Source organism: Oryx dammah, unplaced genomic scaffold (assembly GCF_014754425.2).
Source record: "Oryx dammah isolate SB20612 unplaced genomic scaffold, SCBI_Odam_1.1 HiC_scaffold_3, whole genome shotgun sequence".
In the NCBI taxonomy this organism is placed as follows: domain Eukaryota; kingdom Metazoa; phylum Chordata; class Mammalia; order Artiodactyla; family Bovidae; genus Oryx; species Oryx dammah.
Genome location: NW_024070187.1, coordinates 2,830,895 through 2,858,703, shown reverse-complemented (window position 1 = coordinate 2,858,703; position 27,809 = coordinate 2,830,895). Strand labels below are relative to the sequence as shown.

Below are 27,809 nucleotides of genomic sequence, written 5' to 3'. Positions count from 1 at the left end.
TATTTCAAGTTTCCAACTATTCAAAGGGACTTTTGTGTCAAACTGAGTACAAAATCTTTTCAGATTTAAGGTCTCATCCCCAATCCTTTGCAGTATTTTTCTCCACTCCTAACTGGACAGCATTTTATTGGTTCATATTTATTACAGCTTTCCAAAGCATTCAATTTATATTTACAGAAAAAGTTATTCTATTTTAATTCATATGCCACTGGTTTGTGCAAAAATTATGTAATTATAATAACAAATCTAATAAAAATAGCTCTACAGCTAACATCTGGCAACAAATTTATACCTGACAAATATACTGTTCATCAGTGGAACAAGAAATATCACCAGATACACACCATAGGATATCATACATTTACAGATAGGATGGAGACCACTGGTTTGCTGATTAAGTCAACTCTGTTAATTGCAGCTTGATACACAACACATAAATGTTCTTCTATAAATGTACAATTTATAAACAACCTAAAATTTACTCATTTTCTTTTTAAGAATTATAAAGCTGCATTAAATAATGAAACTTATGAATGCAATCCAAATAAATCTTTCTTTACAATGGAAAAGTTGTAGCATATATATGCAGGAAAGTATATAATGGAAAAGATAATGAATTAAAATTCAAAGAATGTATATGGCCCAAATGTGCTCTTACCAGTTGATCATGTCATTTTGGTCAAAAAATACAAATGATCTCTACCTTGTAAAACCTGATAACAACTGTAGCTTTCAGAGATGTTACCAGGAAGACAAATGAGCTCTTGGGAAGACAGATATCATCTTAACTGCAAGAAACTACATCACTAAGAATTACTTCTAAAACACAAACACTAGATAAGCAAAGAAGTAACATGCCAATAAAGTACTTACTGTTTAAGCTTCTCTGTGAATATATACTGGGTGAAGTCTTTCATTGATGGAGCAAAATACATAGTGTCCTTTATTTTAATGCCTTTATTTTCAATATGCTCTGAAGAATTAAACCGTAATACATAAAATGGATGTGCAACAGGTCCAAATATCTCAAATATCTATAAAAGAGAAGAAACATAAAGTTCTCCTTCAACAGTAAAATAAGGACTTCAAAAGTTCGTACTATTGGACTTCCTTGACAGTCCAGTGATTAAGCCTTCACCTTCCAATGCAGAGGGTGCAGGTTGAATCCCTGTTTGGGAAGTTAAGATCCCACAAGCCTCCTGACCAAAAAAAAAAAAAAAAACATAAAACAGAAGCAATACTGTGTGTGTGTGTGATTTTTCAGATTCCAGTTATCTATCAATGGACATGTGCGTGGCTTCCATGTTTTGACCACTGTAAATAGTGCTGCTATGAACTCTGGCGTACATATACCTTTGCAAATTATAGTTTTCTCTGGATATACACTCAGAAATAAGACTGCTGGATCATGCACTAACTCTACAGATTTTTAAGGAACCTCCATACCACTGTCCATAGTGGCTGCACCAATTTACATTCCCACCAGCAGTGAAAGAGAGTTCTTTTTACTCCACACCCTCACCAGGGTTTATTATCTACAGACTTTCTAGTGATGGCCATTCTGACTGGTATGAGGTAATACCTCACTAGTTTTTTTTTTTTTCTTTTAATATTTAATTGGAGGCTACTTATTTTACAATATTGTGGAAGTTTTTGCCATACAGTCACGTGAATCAGCCACAGGTGTACATGTGTTCCCCATCCTGAACCTCCCTCCCATCTCCCTCCCTATCCCATCCCTCAGGGTCATCCCAGTGCACCAGCCCTGAGCACCCTGTCTCATTCATTGAACCTGGGCTGGCGATCTGTTTCACATATGATAATATACATGTTTCAATGCTACTCACTCAAATCATCCCACCCTCGCCTTCTCCCACAGAGTTTGGGAATGCATGTACACCCGTGGTGGATTCATGTCAATGTATGGCAAAACCAATACAGAATTGTAAAGTAAAATAAAAAATAAATAAATTAAAAAAAAAAAAAAAGTCTGTTCTTTACATCTGTATCTCTTTTGCTGTCTTGTATATACAGTCATCATTACCATCTTTCTAAATCCCATATATGTGTGTTTATATACTATATTGGTGTTTTTCTGACTTACTTCACTCTGTATAATAGGCTCCAGTTTCATCTACCTCATTAAAACTGATTCAAATGCATTCTTTTTAATAGCTGAGTAATATCCCATTGTGTATATGTTGACCTGAATTTCTCCAATAATTAGAGATACTGAGCATCTTTTCATGTGCCTCTTAGCCATCTGTATGTCTTTAGAAAAATGTCTGTTTAGGTCTTCTGCTCACTTTTGATTGGGTTGTTTGATATTGACTTGTATGAGCTATTTGTGTATTTTGGAAATTAATCCCAATTGGTAGCATAAATTGCAAATATTTTCTTCCAGTCTATAGGTTTTTTGTTTTGTCTATAGTTTTCTTTAATGTGTAAAAGCTTTTAAGTTTAATCAAGTCCCTTTTGTTTATTTTTGTCTTTCCTTCCATTACCCTAGGAGACAGAGCGAAAAAAACACTGCTGTGATTTATGTCAAAGAGGGTTCTGCCCATGTTTTCCTTTAAAAGTTTCATCATATCTTGGCTTGTATTTAGGTCTTCAATCCATTCTGACTTTACTTTAGCAACATGGTGTTAGAGAATGTTCTAATTTCAATCTTTACATATAGCTGTCCAGATTTTCCACTTACTAAAGAGACTGTCTTTTCTTCATTGCCTATTCTTGCCTCTTTCATTGTAAATTAACTGACCACAAGTGCATGAACTTACTTTCCAGCTTTCTATCCTGTTCCACTGATCTACTGTTCCCTTTTAAAGCCTAAAGTTTGAGTTTTTTTCATGTTAAATATATTTTTCATAATATATAGTTTCTGTGGCTATTTAACACTCCTTTATAGATCTAGCAGAATTTAACATATCTTATATTGTAGAATACTGAGACAAGCTCCCAATTTGTTCAGAAATGATGCCATAATGAACACCTTTATCTGTAAATCTCTGTACTTCAGAATTCCTGAAAACTAGTTTGTAAGGGATGGAACTATCAAAGCCAAAAGTATGATTACTACTAAAACTCTTAATGCAAATTATTAAATAACGTTCCAAATAACAATTTAAATCAACTGCAATGAAAGTACCTATTTTATTATATCCTCAGTTGCTGATTGAAAAGTCCTCATTTGTTAAAAAGTAAAACAAAAAACAATAAAAACAACAAACGCTCGAACAAATGCTCAAAACTAAATGTAGAGACAATGATCAAGAAATCCAACTTATAGGTGGTATAAGTTGTTAACGTTTTAAAAATTCCCTAATATAAGAATTCAACATTAAAAATGGAATTTACTCATTAATTATCAACAGGAACCAATCATTTCTAGGATTAAAGTGCAAAAGGCAGAATTTCAAATGTGAAGTTGCCCTCCTTTAAATCAGTGGAAAACAAGGAGATGGGAGGGAGGCAAAAAAAATCAGATCACCTGTGTTATTCATTGCATTTTGCTCCTTGTTAGCTATTGTGATTTCTGAATAAATGAAGATAATTCTATTTCCTTACAGTTTCAGTGAATTTAAAGATACAGAAGGTATCTGACACTGCAGCTGATTATTCCTGTTACTGAAAATGAGAGGGAAAAGGAAGGATGTCATAAAAGGAATCATGGAAATAATCAATTTTAATTCAGTCAGAAAAGCAGGAAGTACATTTCCCTAGCCTCTTCTCCTTGGTCTCCCCAAGAGGTAAAACAGCATCCCTGTGCTCAAGAGCTCCCCTCCCCAGCCATCTCCACTCACCTCCACTCCTCTTTCTCAACAGCTTCCCAGGCTAAGCCCCTAGACTCTCCCTAGCCCCTTACAAAGGTATCAGCAGTAAATAGTTTATTCTGTATTTCAGTACTTCCTCTGAACCAAAAATACTGAGACCCATACTTGAAACAAAAGTATTAAGCCTAGGAATTTGAAAGGGAGAAAAGTCAACACCACCCTTCAGGTATTAAAGTCTTTCTTCTCTTCACAAACTTTTTCAAAAATTGCCAAAAAGCATTAGCTCTGGACTCCAATTAATTCTGTCATTGATTGCTTTCCAGTTCTAAGAGACTCATTTATTTTGGTAAATTAGTCTGTCAACCTAAAAAGTAGGCAGTGCAGGGTGGCAGGGCCCTCATAAAAGCTGGATCCCTTTCTAATCTGTCAGAACGGAACAGCAGGAAAAGGCACAGAAAAGGGAAAATTATGTGAGTTGCTCTAATAATGTAATTTAAAATAAATGCTTTTTTCTGATTAAACACAAATTAATTCTATTTCTTAAAATAAAAAAGATGTCAACTGTTGCTTATCTAGGAATAGGAAAAACTAAACCCCCAAAAGTTCTCCAGAGACAACATCTGGTTTCTCAATTGTTATCAACTCAATATTTATTTACTTAGCCCATATAATCTACAAAGGACTCTAACTATACACAGTGGAATATCCCAAGGTGAATAAAACTCTGCCCCTGCTGCCAGAAAGAGAATACTTGGTTGATATTTACACTCTTCATCTTGGAAGATTTCCTGTCCTCCAATGGCCACTCAGAATTATATATCTGTTGGGTAAAATGCAGACATGCAGCATGCAGGGTTTTTCCCTGCATGTAAGGATGTTAAAAGGGACTTAATCTTATGATTAAGTACATATTCACAATTCTCCAGAAAGTGCTTACAGTGACACTTTACTGGTGTCACCAAAAACTTTTTCCATTTGAAAGATTCCACTCTCAGCTTCCAAGTGAGGAAGACAAAGTCTAAAAAGTTTCTAGAGCCACTATGCAAAAGGCCACAGAAAGCAAAAAGGTTTATGAACTATTATGCATTGGAAAGTCTCCTGCACCCAACTGAGTACCTGGAAGAACTGTGTCTTATTCAAAATACAGACCCACTGCCTGGCAAAGAACCTGACAACTGTCAGAGAAAAAATTCTATACAACAACAACAAATTAAACCAATTTACAGACAGACACAAATTACTGAAGAAAATCAGGAATGTACTAAAATTTGAGAGCTCTAGATTGCTCACATACTAAAACTAATACACTTAAGATACTGAAGTCAGAAAATCCAATCAACAAAGAAAAAGGGTAATTAGTAGGATTTGAGTATTGTTTTACAAACCTTTCCTGCTGCCTGTCGATCAGTTTTAAAAATTACAGTCTCCTCATTAACTGGAGGTACGTTAGTCATAGATTCAATTATTACTGAAAATAAAACAAAATAGATTATTTCAAGATTTAATCAGAAGATAATGCAGAATTCAAATCAGAATTTAGGCTTTAATCTCCACATAATTTAAAATGAAATTTAAGGTGGGATAATATACCTTGGTAACCATTCCTTCTGGATAAACAAGTAGCATAAGGAAATATACTCTACATTATTTTCTTTTATACGAAAGCTACAATTCTGGGAAAAAAGATTCAAGTAAAAAATCTCACAGAAAGCTGGAATTACCCATTAGTCAAAAGTCAACAAAATCAAGCTGTGTACATTTTCTCAAGCAATTTTTATCCAAAAAATAATAATCACATTTAGTCACATAACTCCTGTTTTAGAAGAAATTAGTCTTCTTTCTCACCCTAGAAATCCTTTTCTGAAAAGTACTGATTACGTACCGATATGTGAAAAAGTTAAAGACTTCACAAAAATATTTTCCTCTGAACAGATAAAGAGAATGATAGAGCTCCCAGTAATGTGGCTCCCAGGTGCACTGGGACGACCCTGAGGGATGGGATGGGGAAGGAGGTGGGTGGGGGATTCCGGACAGGGGACACATGTACACCCATGGCTGATTCATGTAGATGCATGGCAAAAACCACTACAACACTGTAATTACCTTCCAATTAAAAAAAATAAATAAAAAGACAAAAAGCAGTATCCCCCCAGTCTAGCACATTCTCCTGTTCTTGTTAAGTGCCACAAGTGTCAAACTAACAAATCTACAACAGCAAAACGAAAACAAACACACATATACATTCACACAGACACACATATACACTAGAGTCTTAGAAAATTAAAGCTATAAACAAAAATACTCCATCACATTACACAGATAATGCCATCTCCACTTGGAAAATGAAATATTAGTTGATTATTAAAATCCATTCAAGGATTTTCAATTGTATCCCAATTAATTTCAAGATTTACTACTTCTAAGTTGGAACATGCACTAAGGAATGGGCAACAATTTTTGAGCTAGATCTGCTTTTGGAATAAAGATGACAAAGACTGATACTGAATAATGACAGAATTTCCCAGAGTCAAATCACATGAAAATTTAAAACTACCTAATTCAAAACCCTCACATTTGATAGAAAGGTAAAAGTGCCTGAAGAACTATGGACAGAGGTTTGTAACATTGCACAGGACACAATGATCAAGACCAATCCCGAAAAAAGAAATGCAAAAAGGCAAAATGGTTGTCCGAGGAGGACTTAGAAATAGCTGAGAAAATAAAAGATGCAAAAGGCAAAGGAGAAAAGGAAAGATATACTTATTTGAATGCAGAGTTCCAAAGAATAGCAAGGAGAGATAAGAAAGCCTTTCTCAGTGATCAATGCAAAGAAATAGAGGAAAAAAATAAAATGGGAAAGGCTAGAGATCGCTTGAAGGAAACTGGAGATACCAAAGGAACATTTCATGCAAAGATGGGCACAATAAAGGACAGAAATGGTATGGACCTAACAGAAGCAGAAGATATAAAGAAGAGGTGGCAAGAATACACAGAGGAACTGTACAAAAAAGATCTTCATGACCCAGATAACCATTATGGTGTGAACACTCGCCTAGAGCCAGACATCCTGGAAGGTGAAGTTAAATGGGCCTTAGGAAGCATCACTACGAACAAAGCTAGTGGAGGTGATTTCAATAGTTGAGCTATTTCAAATCTTGAAAGATGATGCTGTGAAAGTGCTGCACTCAATATGCCAGCAAATTTGGAAAACTCAGAAGTGGCCACAGGACTGGAAAAGGTCAGTTTTCATTCCAATCCCAAAGAAAGGCAATGCCACACAACTGCACTCATCTCACATGCTAGCAAAGTAATGCTCAAAAGTCCTGAAGCCAGGCTTCAACAGTACATGAACCATGAACTTCCAGATGTTTGAGGAGGATTTAGAAAAGGCAGAGGAATCAGAGATCAAATTGGCAACATCTGCTGGATGATCGAAAAAGAAAGAGAACAGCAGAAAAACATCTTCTGCTTTACTGACTACATAAAAGCCTCTGACTGTGTGAATCAGAACAAACTGTGGAAAATTCCTAAAGAGATGGGAATACCAGACCACGTGACCTGTCTTCTGAGAAATCTGTATGCAGGTCAAGGAGCAACAGTTAGAACTGGACATGGAACAACAGATGGGTTCCAAATCATAAAAGGAGTACATCAAGGCTGTATATTGCCACCCTGCCTATTTTACTTATATGCAGAGTACATCATGAGAAACACTGCTGGATGAAGCACAAGCTGGAAGCAAGATTGCCAGGAGAAATATCAATAACCTTGGATAACATCACACTTATGGCAGAAAGTGAAGAAGAACCTCTTGATGAAAGTAAGAGGAGAGTGAAAAAGTTGACTTAAAGCTCAACATTCAGAAAACGAAGATCATGGCATCTGGTCCCATCACTTCATGGGAAATAGATGGGGAAACAATGGAAACAGTGACAGACTTTATTTTGGGGGGCTCCAAAAATCACTGCAGATAGTGATTGCAGCCATGAAATTAAAAGACACTTACTCCTTGGAAGAAAAGTTATGACCAACCTAGACAGCATATTCAAAAGCAGAGACATTACTTTGCCAACAAAGGTCCGTCTAGTCAAGGCTATGGTTTTTCCAGTGGTCATGTATGGATGTGAGAGTTGGACTGTGAAGAAAGCTGAGTGACGAAGAATGGATGCTTTTGACCTGTGGTGTTGGAGAAGACTCCTGAGAGTCCCTTGGACTGCAAGGAGATTCAACCAGTCCATTCTGAAGGAGATCAGTCCTGGGTATTCACTGGAAGGACTGATGTTGAAGTTGAAACTCTGATACTTTGGCCACCTGATGCAAAGAACTGAAACACTGGAAAAGACCCTGATGCTGGGAAAGATTGAGGGCAGGAGGAGAAGAGGACAACAGAGGATGAGATGGTTGGATGGGATCACCAACTCAATGGCCATGGGTTTGAGTAAGCTCCAGCAGTTGGTGATGAACAGGGAAGCCTGGCGTGCTGCAGTCCATGGGGTAACAAAGAGTCGGACACTACTGAGAGACTGTGAACTGAAGAAAAGAGTACATAAGAGATTTTAACATGATCGTATGGTGAAACCCACACAGAACTATCACCACAACCTAGCTGACTGATATTTAATGTTATTTTCTTTTTTGTAAAATGTCCAAATAATGTTACATTTCAAGTTTTCAAAACAGAGTGTGTAACAAGCATATTCAATAGCAGCACATGCTCTGTTTGATTCATTAATCTTTATTCCCACCAGGGTGAGAATTTTGTTAGTCTATTAGGATGTGTTAGTCAAAACAGTATATTTAAAAAGCATTATTTCATATGTATCACATAATTTACTTTTCTTTTTCTTGAGAATGAACATTATTACCTAAACTTTTTCTACACACATCAAGTCCAATAAACAGTTGATTCATACTATGTAATTAAGAAATTACCATTCTGATTTATTTTTGCATATTATTAAATACCATAAGATAGTAAATGTAATGACTCAAGAATCATGTAGAGTTTCAGTAATTATGATTTTTATAAAAAAGTTTCATGTAATTGGAATTTTCATTAACAATCTCCCAAATTGTAAGACTTATTTTTTAAAATAGTGATAAGACAATTTTAAAAAAGATGAAAAGAACAGTTTCAGAAGGATAGGTGTTTTAACTCTTCTCTCAATGTTTGATAAAATTCACCTGTGAAGCTGTCATGTCCTGGACTTTTGTTTGTTGGGAGGTTTTTAATCATGGTTTCAATGACCCTGCAATTCCACTCCTGGCCACATATCCAGAGACAAACATGGCCCAAAAAGACGGACGCATCCCAATGTTCACTGAAGCACTGTTTACAAAAGCCAAGACATGGAAGCAACCTAAATGTTCATTCACAGAGAAATGGATAAAGATGTTTAATGGAATATTACTCAACCATTAAAAAGAATGAAATAATGTCATCTGCAGCAACTTGGATGGACCTAGAGAGTGTCATACTGAGTGAAGTCAGACAGAGGAGAAATGTCATATGTCATCCCTTATATGAGGAATTTAAAAAGAAATCATACAAATGAAGTTACTTATAAAACAGAAAGAGACTTACAGACTTAGAAAACAAACTTCTGACTGCCTGGGGAGAAAGGATAGTTAGAGACTTTGGGAAGGTCATGTACATACTGCTATATTTAAAATGGATAACAAAGATCTACTGTAGAGCACATGGAACTCTGCTCAATGTTATGTGGCAGCCTGGGTTGGAGTGGCGTTTGGGGGAGAATGGATACAGGTATATGAATGGCTGAGTCCCTTCCCTGTTCATCTGTTAACTGGCTATACCTCAGTACAAAATGTTTTTGGTGTTAAAAATAAATAAATAAAAAGATCAAAAGATAAATTTTCATTTCTACCACTGACTGATTATACAACAGATCATAGGAGCAAGTGACTCAAATTCTTCTATGTCCCTTAAGTCATAAACTAAGGACTGGTGGACCATTTAGGCCTTTTTCTCAGTTCAAAAATCCTATGACTTTGTCAACTTGCAGTCCTATTTTTTGGTGTCGCTTACTAGAGTTAATAGTAGCAACATTAATTTCAAAGTCTCTCCTGTACTGACATCATATCTTGGGGCTAAAAGAAATCTGTAAAATTTAGTTCCCATATACTCCAATGGGTTCATATTTCATGGCATTAATGTCAGTGTTAAATCATAGAACTTTCTAATTTACTTGTTTGCTCAAAGGCAGTAGGCAGAATAACAGCTCTCTACCCACAAAAAAAGATATCCACACAACCAAATCCCTGAACCTGTAAATGATACTTTATATTACAAAGAGAGACTTTGAGGATAAGAATAAGGCTAAGCACCTTGCAGTACAAAATTACCCCAGTTAACAGTGGGTAGACCCAATCTAAGGAGTCCTTAGAAGCAGAGAATCTTCCCAGTCTGTGCTGATCCATCAGAGGGGGATATGATGATAGATAAGGTCAGAGAGAAGCTACATTATGGATTTTGAAAATGAAGGTAGGGGGCCATGAGCAAAGGAATGTGAGAGACCTCCAAATACTGGAAAAGATCAAGAAATGCATTCTCCCTCAGAGCCTCCAGAGAGCAACTCAGCCCTGAAGGACCCCTTGATTTTACCCAGTGGGACCCAACACACTTCTGGCCCACAGTACTGTAAAGTAATAAATGTGTTGTTTTAAACCATTAAATATGTAGTAACTTAACAGCAACAGAAAACACATGTATCATTCAAATAAATTTTGGAGAAATTTCTATGTCAGTAAAAGCACACTTTAAATTTTTAAAAAAACACTGTATTTATGTACTACTTCCCTGGTGGCTCAGATGATAAAGCGTCTGTCTACAATGCAGGAGACCCGGGTTCGAGCCCTGGGTTGGGAAGGTCCCCTGGAGAAGGAAAAGGCAACCCACTTCAGTACTATTGCCTGGAAAATCCCATGGACAGAGGAGTCTAGTAGGCTACAGTCTATGGGGTCGCAAAGAGTAGGACACAACTGAGTGACTTCACTTTCACTTTGTGTAAGTAAAAACTGAATTTATCTGTTCAAACCTAACAGCTATAAAATGAAGTATTATTACATATTTTGGAGAAAATTCCCTAACCATAAGTCTTTGATTATTAGTATATGCTTGGATATAAATTATAATTATTAATAAAAATACATACATACCTAATTGTTCAATAATACTTGAAACCATACCAAGAGGCTTTAATTCAATATCTTCAGGCAGAACAATAGTGAGTTCTTCAACAGAAGGTAGTTCCTGTAATACAAAAAAGCAGTAATCTTTCCCCAGCTTTAAGGACTTAACTTTTTTTGTTTTCAAAAAGGATGGTTTCCATGTAGTATGCTATATCTGTTTCTGAGATGTAACATTAATTATTTTTCATCTCTTGGATGTCATCCTTTCTAGTGTCTGAACATTTCTCCCCTATCCAACATCTCCCCACCTAAGTGATTCAAGAGATCTAGTATCTACACCCTAACCCATAACACAGACCTAAATACCACTCTAGATTTTTCCAATCAACTTGAACAAGAGATCACCCTAAAAGAGACAATATAAAATAACTCCCAGAGACATTCCACTTGAAGAGAATTAATTCTATTGGCTCTGATTTCTCCACAGAAGAGTTCTCTAATCTGTCTTAATGTGGTTAGTTAATTAATTTGACTATGATTAAAGAGTTTAACAAAGGAACAGCTAACTTATCTGAGGTTGTGTGAAAGGAAGAAGAATTTCTGGTCTCTTCAAAACAAAATGCAGAATTCCTTGAAATGATGTAGTAAGTTCCAGCTCAAGAAGCTGTGAAGCTATTACCTGATTATCTTCTTCCCTGTCTAGGTTAAAACCAAATTTCTTTACATTCTGACCCAGGTGCTAACTGTTTGTCAGTTGCTACAGAAACTGGGTATTGAAGTGGAGAGGATGTTGAAGAAAAACCTAAGAAAGCAGACCTTAGGTTTTAAATTAAATAAACAGAGCTTTCTGTTCACCTTTGTCAAATGATCACAAGTGACTCTCCCAAGAAAAGTTTTTCCCTAAGAAGGGATTAAGGAAAGTGCAAATATTCTATTAATGGTGTATTAGGGTTAAGTCTGGGAGAAAAAAAATGACTTTTGGAGAACTGTTAAAAAAGACAAGAAAACCTAAATCATACAGAGCATTTTAGATGAATTTATCTCAGGTATTAATTTTCCGCTACAGGATCTCCAGTTGAGGTTTTTAGCAAAAACAAGACCGGGAGCTGACTGTGGCTCAGATCATGAACTCCTTATTGCCAAATTCAACCTTAAATTGAAGAGAGTGGAGAAAACCACTAGACCATTCAGGTATGACCTAAATCAAATCCCTTATGATTATACAGTGGAAGTGAGAAACAGATTTAAGGGACTAGATCGGATAGAGTGCCTGATGAACTATGGATGGTGGTTTGTCACACTGTACAGGAGACAGGGATCAAGACCATCCCCAGGGAAAAGAAATGCAAAAAAGCAAAATGGCTGTCTGGGGAGGACTTACAAATAGCTGAGAAAAGAAGAGATGTAAGATGAGGAAAAATATACCCCACTGAATGGAGTCCAGAGCACAGTAAGGAGAGATAAGAAAGCCTTCTTAAATGAACAATGAAAACAAAGAAGAAAACAACAAAATGGGAAAGACTAGCGATCTCTTCAAGAAATTTGGAGATAAAAAGAGAACATTTCATGCAAGTTCAGTTCAGTTCAGTCGCTCAGTTGTGTCCAACTCTTTGCGACCCCATGAATCGCAGCACGCCAGGCCTACTTGTCCATCACCATCTCCTGGAGTTCACTCAGATTTGCGTCCATCGAGTCAGTGATGCCATCCAGCCATCTCATCCTCTGCCGTCCCCTTCTCCTCCTTCCCCCAATCCTTCCCAGCATCAGGGTCTTTTCCAATGAGTCAACTCTTCACATGAGGTGGCCAAAGTACTGGAGCTTCAACTTTAGCATCATTCCTTCCAAAGAAATCCCAGGGCTGATCTCCTTCAGAATGGACTGGTTGGATCTCCTTGCAGTCCAAGGGACGCTCAAGAGTCTTCTCCAACACCACAGGTCAAAAGCATCCATTCTTGGCACTCAGCCTTCTTCACAGTCCAACTCTCACATCAATACATGACCACGGGAAAAACCAGAGCCTTGACTAGACGGACCTTAGTCGGCAAAGTAATGTCTCTGCTTTTGAATGTGCTATCTAGGTTGGTCATAACTTTTCTTCCAAGGAGTAAGCGTCTTTTAATTTCATGGCTGCAGTCACCATCTGCAGTGATTTTGGAGCCCAAAAAATAAAGTCTGACACTGTTTCCACTGTTTTCCCATCTATTTCCCATGAAGTGATGGGACCAGATGCCATGATCTTCGTTTTCTGAATGTTGAGCTTTAAGCCAACTTTTTCACTCTTCTCTTTCACTTTCATCAAGAGGCTTTTTAGTTCCTCTTCACTTTCTGCCATAAGGGTGGTGTCATCTGCATATCTGAGGTTACTGATATTTCTCCCGGCAATCTTGACTTCATGCAAACATGGGCACAATAAAGGACAAAAACAGTACAGACCTAAGAGAAGCAGAAGATATTAAAAAGAGGTGGCAAAAATACATAGAAGAACTATACAAAAAGGTCTTAATGACCTGGATAACCACAATGCTGTGGTCTATCACCTAGAGCCAGACACTTGGAGTGTGAAGTCAAGTGGGCCTGAGGAAGCATCACTACAAAGCTACTGGAGGTTATGGAATCCCAATTGAGCTATTTAAAATCCTAAATGATGATGCTGTTAAAGTGCTACACTCAGTATGTCAACAAATTTGGAAAACTCAGCAATGACCCCAGGACTGGAAATGGTCAGTTTCCATTTCAATTTCAAAGAAAGGCAATGCCAAAGAACATTCAAAGTACCATACAGTTGTGCCCATTTCACATGCTAGTAAGTTAATGCTCAAAATCCTTCAAGCTAGGCTTCAACAGTACTTGAGAACTTTTAGATGTACAATATGGATTTAGAAAAGACAGAGGAATCAAAGACCAAATTGCCAACATTCCCTGGATCATGGTAAAAGCAACAGAATATGAGAAAAAATCTATTTCTGCTTCACTGACTATGCTAAAGCATTGGACTGTGTGGATCACAACAAACTGGAAAATTCTTAAAAGAGACAGGAATACCAGACCAACTTACTTGTCTCCTGAGAAAACTGTATGTAGATCAAGAAACAACAGTTAGAACTGAACATGGAACAACAGACTGGTTCAACATTCAGTTCAGTCGCTCAGTCGTGTCCGACTCTTTGCGACCCCATGAATTGCAGCACGCCAGGCCTCCTTGTCCATCACCAACTCCCGGAGTTCACTCAGACTCACGTCCATTGAGTCAGTGATGCTATCCAGCCATCTCATCCTGGGTCGTCCCCTTCTCCTCCTGCCCCCAATCCCTGCCAGCATCAGAGTCTTTTCCAATGAGTCAACTCTTCACATGAGGTGGCCAAAGTACTGGAGCTTCAGCTTTAGCATCATTCTTTCCAAAGAAATCCCAGGGTTGATCTCCTTCAGAATGGACTGGTTGGATCTCCTTGCAGTCCAAGGGACGCTCAAGAGTCTTCTTCAACACCACAGTTCAAAAGCATCAATTCTTCGGCACTCAGCCTTCCTCACAGTCCAACTCTCACATCCATACATGACCACAGGAAAAACCATAGCCTTGACTAGGCGGACCTTAGTCGGCAAAGTAATGTCTCTGCTCTTGAATATACTATCTAGGTTGGTCATAACTTTTCTTCCAAGGAGTAAGCGGTTCAACATTGGGAAAGTAGTATGTCAAGGTTGTATGGTGTCACCCTACTTACATTATGTGAAATATCAGGCTAGATGAATCACAAGCTGGAATCAAGATTGCCTAGAGAAATATTAACAACCTCAGATATGCAGGTGATACCACTTTAATAGCAGAAAGCAAAGAGGAACTAAAAAGTCTCTTGATGGCTGAAAAAGGAGAGTGAAAAAGCTGGGTTAAATCTCAGTATTCAAAAAACAAAGATCATGGCATCCGATCTGCTCACTTCATGGCAAATAGGGAAAAACTGGAAACAAAGACAAATTTTATTTTGCAGGGCTCCAAAATCACTGCAAATGGTGAGTGCAGCCATGAAGTTAAAAGATGCTTGTTCCTTGGAAGAAAAGCTATGAGGAACCTCCACAGCATATTAAAAACCAAAGACATCACTTCACTGACAAAGGTCCATGTAGTCAAAGCTATAGTTTTTCCAGTAGTCATGTATGGATGTGAGAAGTGGAAAATAAGAAGACTGAGCGGCAAAAAATTATTTGATGCTTTTGAACTGTGGTGCTGGAGAAGACTCTTCAAAGTCTCTTAAGACGCCAAGGAGATGAAAACAGTGAATCCTAAAGAAAATCAACCCTGAATATTCACTGGAAGGACTGATGCTGAAGCTGAAGCTCCAATACTCTGGCCACCTGATGAGAAGAGCTGAGTCACTGAAAAAGACCCTGATGCTGGGAAAGACTGAGGGCAGGAGGAGAAGCGGGCAAAAGAGGATGAGATGGTTAGATAGCATCACCGACTCAATGGACATGAATTTGAGCAAACTCTAGGAAATAGAGAAGGACAAGGAAGCTTAGCGTGCTACAGTCCATGGGGTCACAAAGAGTGGGATATGACTTAGCATCTGAATGACAACAAATGCCTCAACGATAGGAAACAGTCCAGAACATGAGAAACTTTATGAAGTGTTAGGCCGTAAAACCAGTAAAGCTGGTCTTTGTTCTAAAGATCTCATAGATGGATCACAAACTCTGAAACTGGTACTAAATATATGACCCATTTGAATTAATGTACACCTTTTTGCAAAGACAACACAGGATATTTCACTGGTCTTCCTCAGAATTTCATTAGGAAATTAGTAGACTACACACAGCCAACAGTTCCACTGCACAGCCCTGCTGCCTTAGAAGAAACACACCAGTAGACCTGAACAAAGGCACATTCAATACCACCTAGAGCTTTCATGCATTGGAGAAGCAAATGGCAACCCACTCCAGTGTTCTTGCCTGGAGAATCCCAGGGATGAGGGAGCCCGGTGGGCTGCCGTCTATGGGGTCACACAGAGTCGAACACGACTAAAGCAACTTAGCAGCAGCAGTAGAGCTACTTTATGTAACAAAGGAGGGGATGCTTTCCAGGAAGCATGAACTGTCATCTGAAAAAAGACAAATTCAAAGCTAAGTAATAGGGCTGTCTCAAAAGTCAGCAAAGAATATGGCATGAATAGCCAGTTCATGGATAAAGTGAAAGTAGTAACATCAAATTTTCTACAGAGCCAGAAACAAGAAACCCAAGTGCAAACTAGAAGTAAAATGATTGAATCTACAGGCAAACAGAAGTGAGTCAGAAAATAAAAAGACACCCAGAGCTATGAGAATGTCAAGAAGCACATAAAAGAAACAGCACAGCCATCCTCAATAGCTACCTTGGTTCCCAATGGCTTTCCCAGCCAAGTAAGTTTACAGTAAATCCCCCTTCTCCTGATGTAATCTGGTCTCTGTTGCAGCTCCAAGAGTCCAACCTATGTCATATGTGATTAACTGCTTCCACATATTTCCCTCTTTCCCTCCACAGAAGATAAATATTTTTACTGACTGAACAACAGCCGCCATGTTCTAAGCCTCCCCTTCCCATGAACGCATCCCTTGTGCTTTGTATGGGGTTGAAACTACCCATACTCTTCAAAATTCACACACTTTCACACTCCCTTTCTGCCACTTATCACACACTCCAACCCTCACACTTGCCCATTTGCTTTCTCTCATTTACACTTTCCTACACACTCTCCACACGAGAGTATAGGAGTGACCGTGCAACTCATGTCCAGGCAATCAGAATACCCATCAGAATACCCATCTCACTAGCTTCAATTATCTGTTCAGACCCATGAATCAGGCTCCCAGTAAACCAATACAAGTTCTGTCCACGACGTTCATTCAGGAGTATCAGAGGCCAAGCCACCGGCCACGTGCAGAAACATCTGAACAATAAAGAGCAGATCCTAAAGACAATGAGTACTTGCAGCCACACTATTTTTGAGATTCAAGGCCAAGTCATTCTCTTCCCTTGACCTTGAGAGCGCAAGTCCCGAAGGAGTCCTCATATACCCTTCTAGAGCCCCAGAAGATTTACGGCAGACCAGAGAAATCATTCCTCTACGTATCTCCAGTACCATATGTAGGGGTAGGAACTTCTAGTACATTTGCTTTCTAATCCTAAGAATATAAAATAGTGTGAGGAGCTAGTTAAGAATCCAAAACTTAAAAGAAAAAAAAAAAGACTACAATTGTCCCTACTATCCTTCCCAAAGATCCTTCAGAACTAGCACAAAAAGGAAGAGACCCTCTCACTATTTCAAGTTTTAAAAACTAATATATTTTCCCAGCAAAAAAGGAATTTTGATATGACCTAAGCATACATTCACACAATTCAACAGCACTTTCAGCACTTCTCCCCATCATTTACTGTCTGCCTCTCCAGTAGGTATATTTAGAGTAGAAACCAGACGGATCTTGTTTCCAGCACCTGGCACATGGCAGACATGTTGTAATAGTTTAAACGTGAGTGAATGTCAGATGCCCACTCACTCACCCATTCCACAAGTCACATATTACTCTTGACTGACAGCCAGATATCTGAAAAGCACTCTGTTGGGCACTACATGAGCCATGAAGATCAGCTATGAACCAGTCCTCAAAAATGTGGAAACAGACTCTTTTTGACTTTCTGATGAAAATATGGGCACTCTATCCAGAAAAATACCTAAATAAATTGACTAAGATTTTGCATTAAATTTCAAGGAATTCCCAAGGGAAGAATTTCAGATCTAGTAGGATAAATAAGAAAATGAAACACATGTACACACCAAAGTACTATGATCCTTTATTTATTGAGTCTTATATTCTAGGAGAGATTTAAGTAGAAAAGTGATTAAGATACAGGGATGCTGCTGCTAAGTCGCTTCAGTCGTGTCCGACTCTGTGCGACCCCATAGACAGCAGCCCACCAGGCTCCTCTGTCCCTGGGATTCTCCAGGCAAGAATACTGGAGTGGGTTGCCATTTCCTTCTCCAATGTATGCATGCATGCTAAGTCACTTCAGTCGTGTCCAACTCTGTGCGATCCTATGGACAGAAGCCCACCAGGTTCCTCTGTCCCTGGGATTCTCTAGGCAAGAATACTGGAATGGTGTATTTCTGCTTTATTGACTATGCCAAAGCCTTTGACCGTGTGGATCACAATAAACTGTGGAAAATTATTCAAGAGATGGGAATACCAGACCACCTGACCTGCTTCTTGAGAAACCTGTATGCAAGTCAGGAAGCAACAGTTAGAACTGGATATGGAACAACAGACTGGTTCCAAATAGGAAAAGGAGTGCGTCAAGGCTGTACATTGTCACCCTGCTTATTTAACTTATATGCAGAGTACATCATGAGAAACCCTGGGCTGGAAGAAGCACAAGCTGGAATCAAGATTGCTGGGAGAAATATCAGTAACCTCAGATATGCAGATGACATCACCCTTTACGCAGAAAGTGAAGAGGAACTAAAAAGCCTCTTGATGAAATTGAAAGAGGAGAGTGAAAAAGTTGGCTTAAAGCTCAACATTCAGAAAACGAAGATCATGGCATCTGGTCCCATCACTTCATGGGAAATAGATGGGGAAACAGTGGAAACAGTGTCAGACTTTATTTTGGGGGGCTCCAAAAATCACTGCAGATGGTGACTGCAGCCATGAAATTAAAAGACGCTTACTCCTTGGAAGGAAAGTTATGACCAACCTAGATAGCATATTCAAAAGCAGAGACATTACTTTGCCAACAAAGGTCCATCTAGTCAAGGCTATGGCTTTCCCAGTGGTCATGTATGGATGTAAGAGTTGGACTGTGAAGAAGGATGAGTGCCGAAGAATTGATGCTTTTGACCTGTGGTGTTGGAGAAGACTCTTGAGCGTCCCTTGGACTGCAAGGAGATCCAACCAGTCCATTCTGAAGGAGATCAGTCCTGGGTGTTCATTGGAAGGAATGATGCTAAAGCTGAAACTCCAGTACTTTGGCCACCTCATGTGAAGAGCTGACTCATTGGAAAAGACCCTGATGCTGGGAGGGACTGGGGGCAGGAGGAGAAGGGGACGACAGAGGATGAGATGGCTGGATGGCATCACCAACTCAATGGAAGTGAGTCTGAGTAAACTCCAGAAGTTGGTGATGGACAGGGAGGCCTGGCGTGCTGGGATTCATGGGGTCACAAAGAGTCGGACACGACTTAGCAACTGAACTGAACTGTGCCATTTCCTCCTCCATTTAACCTTCTAAATAAGTGTAAAAGAAGATATTTTATTCATTTTAAGGAGATGGAAACTGAAGCACAGAGAAGAAATTTGTTATAGATAACCTGACATAATTCAAGTCCTAAGTGATAGACACAGTATGAGTCCTAAGTCAGTGCTCTCCCTGTTAAGATTATCCCATTTAGCAAAAGAAATTATTAAATACTCCAAACAAATCTGCCAATAACTTCAGAAAATAATCATAAGTTGGGAGAGCCTCTGTGTAAAAAAAAAACCACTGAGATTAAGGTTGGCAGTATGAAAACATAAATCACTGATGAATTCGCACACAAATTCCAGGGTTCTCAATACACAAGCCATAACTGAAATAGAAAATTCCTTATTGCGAGTAGAGAAAAAAGAAATAATCGATCCAGTATGGTCATGAAAAGGTTCCTGAATGTCTCTAGACTTTAAAAATTTCTCTCAAATCTTGCTTTACTGCTTCACTGGTTTAAGCATTTTATAACTATAATTAAGGACCATTAAATTTCTTAAAAACATTAACAATAACTAAAAGTACACATGGGAGTTGAAAAAAAAAAACCATATGGCAATACAGCCCATACTCTGAAAGTCTGAGAAGACCTTCCTCTTATACCATAAGGCTTCAACAAGACTATCATTAACCTCCTAGGAATAGCATACAGTCTAAGAGGAAATAACCATGAGTTCAAATGCCAATAAGTATCTATCCATAATAAAGAAGTTTTCTCCAACTGTAATAATGAAAACACTCCAAAAACTTCCAGTAAACAGAAATCCTCAAAAGTGCAACTGATCTAATTTTACTTTCTATTTCTCCAAATGCAATTGATTAAAAAAACAGTTTCAACTGCTACTGAGCTAAAGTTTCCTGAGTTTTGGACCCCTTCCCAAAAAATGGATTGTACATCTTACAATCTTTAGGGAAGATAAGAATGAAAGGCAGCAAGCTAAACTAGATGCCCAGCACATTATCAAATGTTAGCATTAGAAGCAACCTGAGAAATCATTGAGAATCAATTCTTTCTTTCACTTAAGAAAGCCAAGGCATGGCAAAAGTATGACCAGTAAAAGTTGAGAGTGGTCTTCAAATTCATGGAGCAGATACAGGCCAAATTAAATCACATCAGTATCATAAAATATTTTAGAACATATAAATTAAGTTTAGTAACAAATCTAAGTACTTACACTAAGAAGTAACTCATCTTTTGTTTTAAGAGGAAAATTCTTGTTTTCCTTCTCAACTAGTAAGTCATCTTCTCCATCTGACAGAACTGGAGGAAGGGACATACGAGAGGAAGACGATGAGGATGATGATGAGGAAGAGGAGGAGCTTGAACTATCAGAATCTGTTTCACTATATAGAAGAAAAAGTTGAAAACAATACAAAAGCATTATTACAATAGTATTACAATATGATTATTCAACTAGAAAATATCTGCTTTACTAGATGTTTATGATTGCTGGTATAATTCAAAGGCTAGCATTTTGAAATTGACTATGGTTTTTGGAAAGCAGTCTCATCAACTGATCACAAAACCCCTGCTCTAACCCAAACCCTCTTTTTACAACTGTCACTTATGTGATGCATCAGTCTGAAGCATGTGACAAATCACTGACCAAAGAGAATTCTGGGCCAGGCACCTGTCTTATTAGTCACCAAGAAGGACCAGATCAATTAAGCGAAGAGACTTTCTTCTCAGTCTTCAATTTGGAAACTTTTCCAAGTTACCATCCATGCTGAACACTCCACTCTCTGAAAACCCCTTTAGCCCTTGACTTCCGCAACAATTCTCAGAGCCAGAAACTATCCTCTTAGCTTGAACTGTTCGCCGGCACCCACTTCTGCTCCTTTTATGTGCTGTTTCTACAAGTCCCATACTCCTCTTCTCTCTGGTACTCTTTCCATGTATAACCTCCAATGAGCTCAATCATTACCAATGTGCAGATAACTGCTAAATCTTCAGTCTTGATATCCCTAAACTCTTAGTAACAACTGCCGAATTAATGACCTATACACTCCCAAGTTAAAAACAGTGCATTCTCCCTACTAATTCTGTTTCTTTCAGTTTCTCTTGTATTTCACTGTTTAGTCCTGAATCCAGTCACTAGAGGTAGAAACTTTGGAACCGTATCAAAGTATTGCATGCTCAGTCAATGATGAAATTGGTAAACACGACTCCTATTCCACTAGAAAAATCTAAATACAGAGTGCTATTAGCTGATGTTAAGGAATTAGGGTTCATTCTACTATAGCTGATAATGACATGGTTGTTATGTAAAAAATATTTTATCAGAAATGCACAGCAAAGAATTTACAGGGAAGGTGGCATGCAGTCTGAGACTGGTTTTAAAACTATCAAGTTAAAAGTTAGAAATGCTAGGTAAAACAAAGTTAAGGGGACTTCCCTGGTGCTCCAGTGATTGGGAATCCACCTGCCGATGAAGGGGACATGAGTTCAATCCCCTGTCCAGGAGGATTCCACATGCTGTGGAGCAACTAAGCCCAGTGTACCACAACTACTTAGCTTGCACACCTAGAGTCCACGCTCCACAGGGAGGCCACCACAGTGAGGAGCCCACCTACCACAATCAAGAGCAGCAGCCCCTCAACCTGGCCTAACTAGAGGAAAGCCATGCCTGCACAACACAGCCAAAAATAACTAAATAAAGCTAGGAAATAATGGAAACTGTGAAATTTGGTGATGGCTATGTGTACAGTGATTATATTACTCTGAGTCTGAAAATGTCCACAATAAAAAGTTTGAAGTACAGAGGGTGGGATAGGGTGGGAGGGAGGTTCAAGAGGGAGGGGACAAACGTATACCTATGTCTGATTCATGTCAATTTACCACGGAAACCAGCCAACACAACACTGTAAATAAAGCAACTGTCCTTCAATTAAAAGTAAATAAATTTAAAAATATATTTAAAAAATTTGTTTTACCTGTATTCTGATGTTCAAATTCACACTGCCATACCAGAATTGTCCTCCTACTGCTTCCCTGACATCTCCAATTTGTTGACAGTGAAATCTCAAATTAACTGGAATTTAACATTCTTATTGGTTTACAGCCCCTATCCCAGAAAGGTTTCTCCCCATCTCAGTAAACAGCACCGCCATCCACTCAGTTGATGCCCCTCTTCATAGGGCACTACCACATCTATTAGCGATCCAAATCAGGCAAGTTTCAAAATATTCAATCCAAACACCTTCACACGGTGGACTAATACAACATCTTTCCCATTGCTTTCACACTAAGCCAACCACTCTGCTTTCACTCTTCAACACAGTTCAGTTCCTTCTCCACAGAGAAAAACATTAAAATGCTAACTTGAGCATGAAAATCATCTGCTTAAAATTCTTCAAATTTCTCTAGTAGTTAGAATGAAAACTAACATGGCCAGAGGGTCCTACCTGGTTGGGTTCTACTACAAGTGCCTTGCTTGTTCCTTCCTTGTAATTTTCAACAACTCACTTTTTTTTTTACTTCATTTTTCCTCCCTCTCACCAGAATGTGAAGCAAGGGCCGTGTCTATATTGTTCACCGACACAGCATGGCATAAAACACACTCAAACACTTGCAGACAAGGTTCAGCGTGGTTCAGTGAACTCGCCTCCCACCACAGAACTTTCCTATATAAAAGACAGGAGGTAGGGCTGGAGAAGCCTGAAAAAAGCTACGCAAAGCATGTAGTAATAGTTGAATCACTTTCCTCTAATTTCATGAAAAATTCATCACCAGAGAAATTCTACGAACTAACAAAACTGTCAGCAGTCAATCTGAAAAGAGACAAAATCCTTTATCTGATGCCCCATTTATCTGGTTCAACCAGCAAGAGTACACACTAAGCTTAAGAAAAAGATTTGCCACAAACTTTAAATTATAACCCCCAAGGCCATACCACGTCGAGTGATCAGGGGATAAGCCCCCAGTCTCAGGTTTTCTACGTTCTAACTAAAAACGATAAACTGTCCATAGAGGGCTCTCGGACCCTCAGCCTTAGAGGAGGGGCCCCGACGGCCTCGCTCCCTCCCCGGGACACTGCAGACGCCGCAAGGGACGCGCCCCGGCTCCCGGGCCCTCCAACCTCCTCGGCCCAGGCCTCCCGCTACCAGAGCCTCCCCCGCGCGCCCGATCGCCGGGGGCACGACCTGTCCGAGTCCGAATCTGAGTCGGAGTCCGAGTCCGACGTCTCCAGGCCGCTCCCTCCCGGAGGCGGCCCCGGGAGCGACGGCGGCAGGAGCTGAGGCGACGGTTCGCCCGCGGACTCCGGGGCCCCCTGGTCTGCCGGCGGCGCTGCGACCGGAGCGGGGTCTGGGGCCGGCGCGGCCACCTCCTGGCTAATTCCGACGCCGGCGCCCCCGAATTTCAGGGTCTGCAGCTGAGCGGCGGCGGCCTCCACCACCTCCATGGCGCAAACTTAGGACGCTCGCCGACAGGGGCCGCGGCAACGAAACAGGGGTCCGCTTCACACGCCGCTCGGATAACCACACGCGGGGCCGTCCGGAGACACGCCCCCGCAGCAGACGCAGCGGCACTTCCGGGCAGCGTGTGACGTAACGGGACGCAACGGCGATCCCTGAGGCGAGGCGGGGCGGTCCGAAGGCGTTTGCACGCGGAGCCGAGCGGTCCTAAAGCCGCTACTTTCCCTGCGTCCTGGGAAGCTCCCTGTGAGAGGCCAGATGGAGAGACTTTCTTGCTGCTACATCTGGGGCAGTTACACGGAGGATGAGATGGGAAGGAGGGATGGCAAGACTGGGAAGACGCCTGATGGGGCGAGGCCCTGCCCATTGGAAACTTGAGTCAGGAAGCCTTGAACCAACACTTACAGGAAACTTTTTTAAAGTTAAATGGAGTTACAGCAGTGGATAGGCAACAAACACAATGACCATCCATCCTCAAAATTACAACTGATATTTTTGTTTCTTTTCTCCGAAGCGCTCCCAATTTAAAGAGCACTAATCGTGGGGGCCATGAAATTAAAAGACGCTTACTCCTTGGAAGGAAAGTTATGACCAACCTAGATAGCATATTCAAAAGCAGAGACATTACTTTGCCAACAAAGGTCCATCTAGTCAAGGCTATGGTTTTTCCGGTGGTCATGTATGGATGTGAGAGTTAGACTGTGAAGAAAGCTGAGCGCTGAAGAATTAATGCTTTTGAACTGTGGTGTTGGAGAAGACTCTTGAGCGTCCCTTGGACTGCAAGGAGAGCCAACCAGTCCATTCTGAAGGAGATCAGGTCTGGGATTTCTTTTGAAGGAATAATGCTACAGCTGAAACTCCAGTACTTTGGCCACCTCATGCGAAGAGTTGACTCATTGGAAAAGACTCTGATGCTGAGAGGGACTGGGGAGAAGGGGACGACAGAGGATGAGATGGCTGGATGGCATCACGGACTCGATGGACGTGAGTTTGAGTGAACTCTGGGAGTTGGTGATGGACAGGGAGGCCTGGCGTGCTGCAATTCAGTTCGTGCTGCAGTTCATGGGGTCCCAAAGAGTCGGACACGACTGAGCGACTGAACTGAACTTAATCGTGGGGGAAACATGTTGCTGCCTGTTAGTGTTTTAGTTGACACTTTTGTAGAAAGGGTGGAATGGGACTGAAATGACTAATGGCTTGAGAAACCATGACTCTCGGTCTTTGTTATGCCCAGAGTCCGAGTCCCCAAAACTGAGAGAATAAGAGGTCCACAGCAACGCAAAAGCATGAAGGGGTTTTATTTCTAGCTCGAGCTAGGGCTCCCGCCACATCCAGCGCAGTGGAGTGGAGCAAGGAGCCCCGAGCCCAGATTTACAGCAGTATTTATAGGTTTTAGAACAGAGAGTTGGCAAGGGCTGATTGGCTGCAGGAGTTTCCTAGTATTTACTAATTGGCTAATCTTTACTGGCTGCAGGGGTTTCCTGGTATTTACTAATTGGCTATTGGCTGCAGGGGGATGTCTTTTACGTCCTGATAAATTCAAACTAGGTTACGGGGAGTATGCTGATTAGACAAGTCCTGGCATCCACGGGGATGACCTCACTGGGCAATGACTCAGCTTTTCCCGTGAGTCCTACCTTAGTCCCTGAAGCCTATCATGGCGTTTGTTAGGTCCCAACAGTCTTAAGGAAGGCAAGCAAGAAGTTCTTAGGATTGAAGAAGAGGTAAAAATTTTCTTGTTTTCCTGTTAGAACTTCAATTTGAGGGATTAGCCCCTCATATAATAATAAATAGTAATCATTGTGACTATTTAGTAAGTGTGCATATGTGTCAAGGACTATGCCTAAGACACTATCAGTATTTACACAGTTTCATTATGTGACCTCCACAGTGCCAGACCTTCAAAGAAATTATGACAAGAATAATACATTGTCGCTAGTTTTAAGACATTTACCATTTAATTGAAATAAAAAGGTCAATGCACAGGAGATAGAGATATTTGAAATGTGGAATAGAATTTGCTAGTTCAGCAGTGATAGAAAGTTAAAGACTGACATGATGTATCGTAGAAGTCTTCCAAGTAGAAGCAGGAATTTACAGTCGAGGTACTACTTGCTAATACAGTGAGTAAGCACAAATTAAGCCCAGTATGTCCAGCTGAATTGACCTGTGTTTGAATGTTAGCTCTACCATTGCCATGCTGGTGTAACTGATTTGGGAAAGAAAGCCTGACATAACTAAATTTCATTTTCCTTATCCTCCTTAAAATGGAGGTAAAAACACTATCTCAATTTTGTTGTTTTTCAGTTGCTCAGTCGTACCTAAGCTCTTTGCAACCACATAGACTCCAGCAGGCCAGGCTTCCCTGCTCTTCACTGTCTCCTGGAGTTTGCTCAAACTCATGTCCATTGAGTCAGTGATAGCATCCAACCATCTCATCACTATCTCCCCTTTCTCCTCTGCACTCAGTCTTTGCCAGCATCAGGGTCTTTTCCAGTGAGTCAGCTCTTCACATCAGGTGGCCAGAGTATTGAACCTTCAGCTTCAGCATCAGTCCTTCCAAAGAAAATTCTGGGTTGATTTCCTTTAGGATTGATTGGTTTGATATCCTTGCAGTCCTAGAGACTCTCAAGAGTCTTCTCCAGCACCAGAGTTCAAAAGCAATCAATTCTTCCCCTCTCAGCCTTTTGTTATTATTCAACTCTCACATCCACTCTTGACTACTGGAAAAACCATAGCTTTGACTATATGGACCTTTGTGGGCAGAGTGATTGATGTCTCTGCTTTTTAATATGCTGTCAAGTTTCCTCATAGCTTTTCTTCCAAGGAACAAGCATCTTTTAATTTCATGGCTGCAGTCACCATCTGCAGTGATTTTGGAGCCCAATAAAATAAAATCCATTGCTGTTTCCAACCTTTCCCCATTTATTTCCTATGAAGTGATAGAACTGGATGCCAAGATCTTAGTTTTTTGAATGTTGACTCTTAAGCCAGCTTTTTCATTCTCTTCTTTCACCTTCATCAAGAGGCTCTTTAGTTCCTCTTTGCTTTCTGCCATTTTAGGGTGGTGTCATCTGCATATCTGAGGTTATTGATATTTCTCCTGGCAATCTTGATTCCAGCTTGTGATTCATCCAGCCAGGCATTTTGCATGATGTACTCTGCATATGAGTTAAATAAGCAGGGTGACAATATACAGCCTTGAAGTTCTCCTTTCCCAATTTTTAACCAGGCTGTTGTTCCATGTCTGGTTCTAACTGATGCTTCTTGAGCTGCATACAGGTTTCCCATGAGGCAAGAATGTGGTCTGGTACTCTCATCTCTTTAAGAATTTTACACAGTTTGTTGTGATTCTGAGAAGGTAACAGGCAGGAAGGCCAGGGGTCTCCAAACTGAGGAAATAGCCTGCAAGTGTCAGACATTTTTCTCTCTCTTAAGCGGCAGGAGGAAACAAACTAGTGATATTTTTTCCTTCTCTATACAAATTTAAAAAGAGTTTTATCTTCAAATTCCGTGTTGCCATAGTGACACCTGGTTTCACCTGAAGTTAACCAATGCCTTTTTCTTATGGAAATGTTTATCTTAAGCTATTTAATGTACTATGCATTTACCCCAAACTCTGTCTTCAAGTCGGTTCCGCCTTTTGGCTCAGAACCTACTTGACAAACCAGTATGTTATACTCAGAAATTGTTCCTCTAATCTATGTAAATGAAACTATTTGTATGGTGATCTGTCCTTCTTCAAGATTCAAGTTAATCATTTTATGGCCCAAGATGAACCATTTGGTGCCAAGTTTATCTCAAAATGCATCTTATGGGTGAGGGGCCTGGTGCCATTCTGAGTTTTAAGATATTCCTTTCTTTCATTGACAGACTGCTAGTGACTATATAACATCCAGCTGAAGACTAGCAGGGGGGTAATTCTTTCTGCCCCCTTCTGATGCGTATGTCAGAAGGTTTCTCTATCTCCTTTATACTTTAATAAAACTTTATTACACAAAAGCTCTGAGTGATCAAGCCTTGTCTCTGGCCACGGATTGAATTCTTCTCCTCTGGAGGCCAAGAATCCTGGCATTATGATTCAAAAACAACCTTTCAATCCACACAGTCAAGACTCAAGTATCTCATTTACTTCATATGAATATTTTTAATTAAGGTTTTATGTGGGGCCCTAAATGGGAAACCTTAAAAAGAAGGGCTAGCTT

General features: G+C 39.9%; 1 protein-coding gene across 1 annotated transcript in view; it reads right to left on the bottom strand.

Annotated features, from left to right (window-relative positions):
• The window catches only part of NAF1 (nuclear assembly factor 1 ribonucleoprotein), a 35,135-nt gene extending 11,411 nt beyond the window's left edge, over positions 1 to 23,724 (bottom strand). Inside the window, exons 1-5 of the mRNA XM_040237365.1 lie at positions 23,332 to 23,724; positions 20,364 to 20,532; positions 10,953 to 11,046; positions 5,159 to 5,241; positions 874 to 1,034 (exon numbers count right to left, since the gene is read on the bottom strand). Coding sequence (XP_040093299.1) covers positions 874 to 1,034; positions 5,159 to 5,241; positions 10,953 to 11,046; positions 20,364 to 20,532; positions 23,332 to 23,591 — 767 coding nt within the window. The 5' untranslated portion in view covers positions 23,592 to 23,724. The remainder of the gene's footprint in view (positions 1 to 873; positions 1,035 to 5,158; positions 5,242 to 10,952; positions 11,047 to 20,363; positions 20,533 to 23,331) is intronic.
• Positions 23,725 to 27,809: the final 4,085 nt, after the last annotated feature.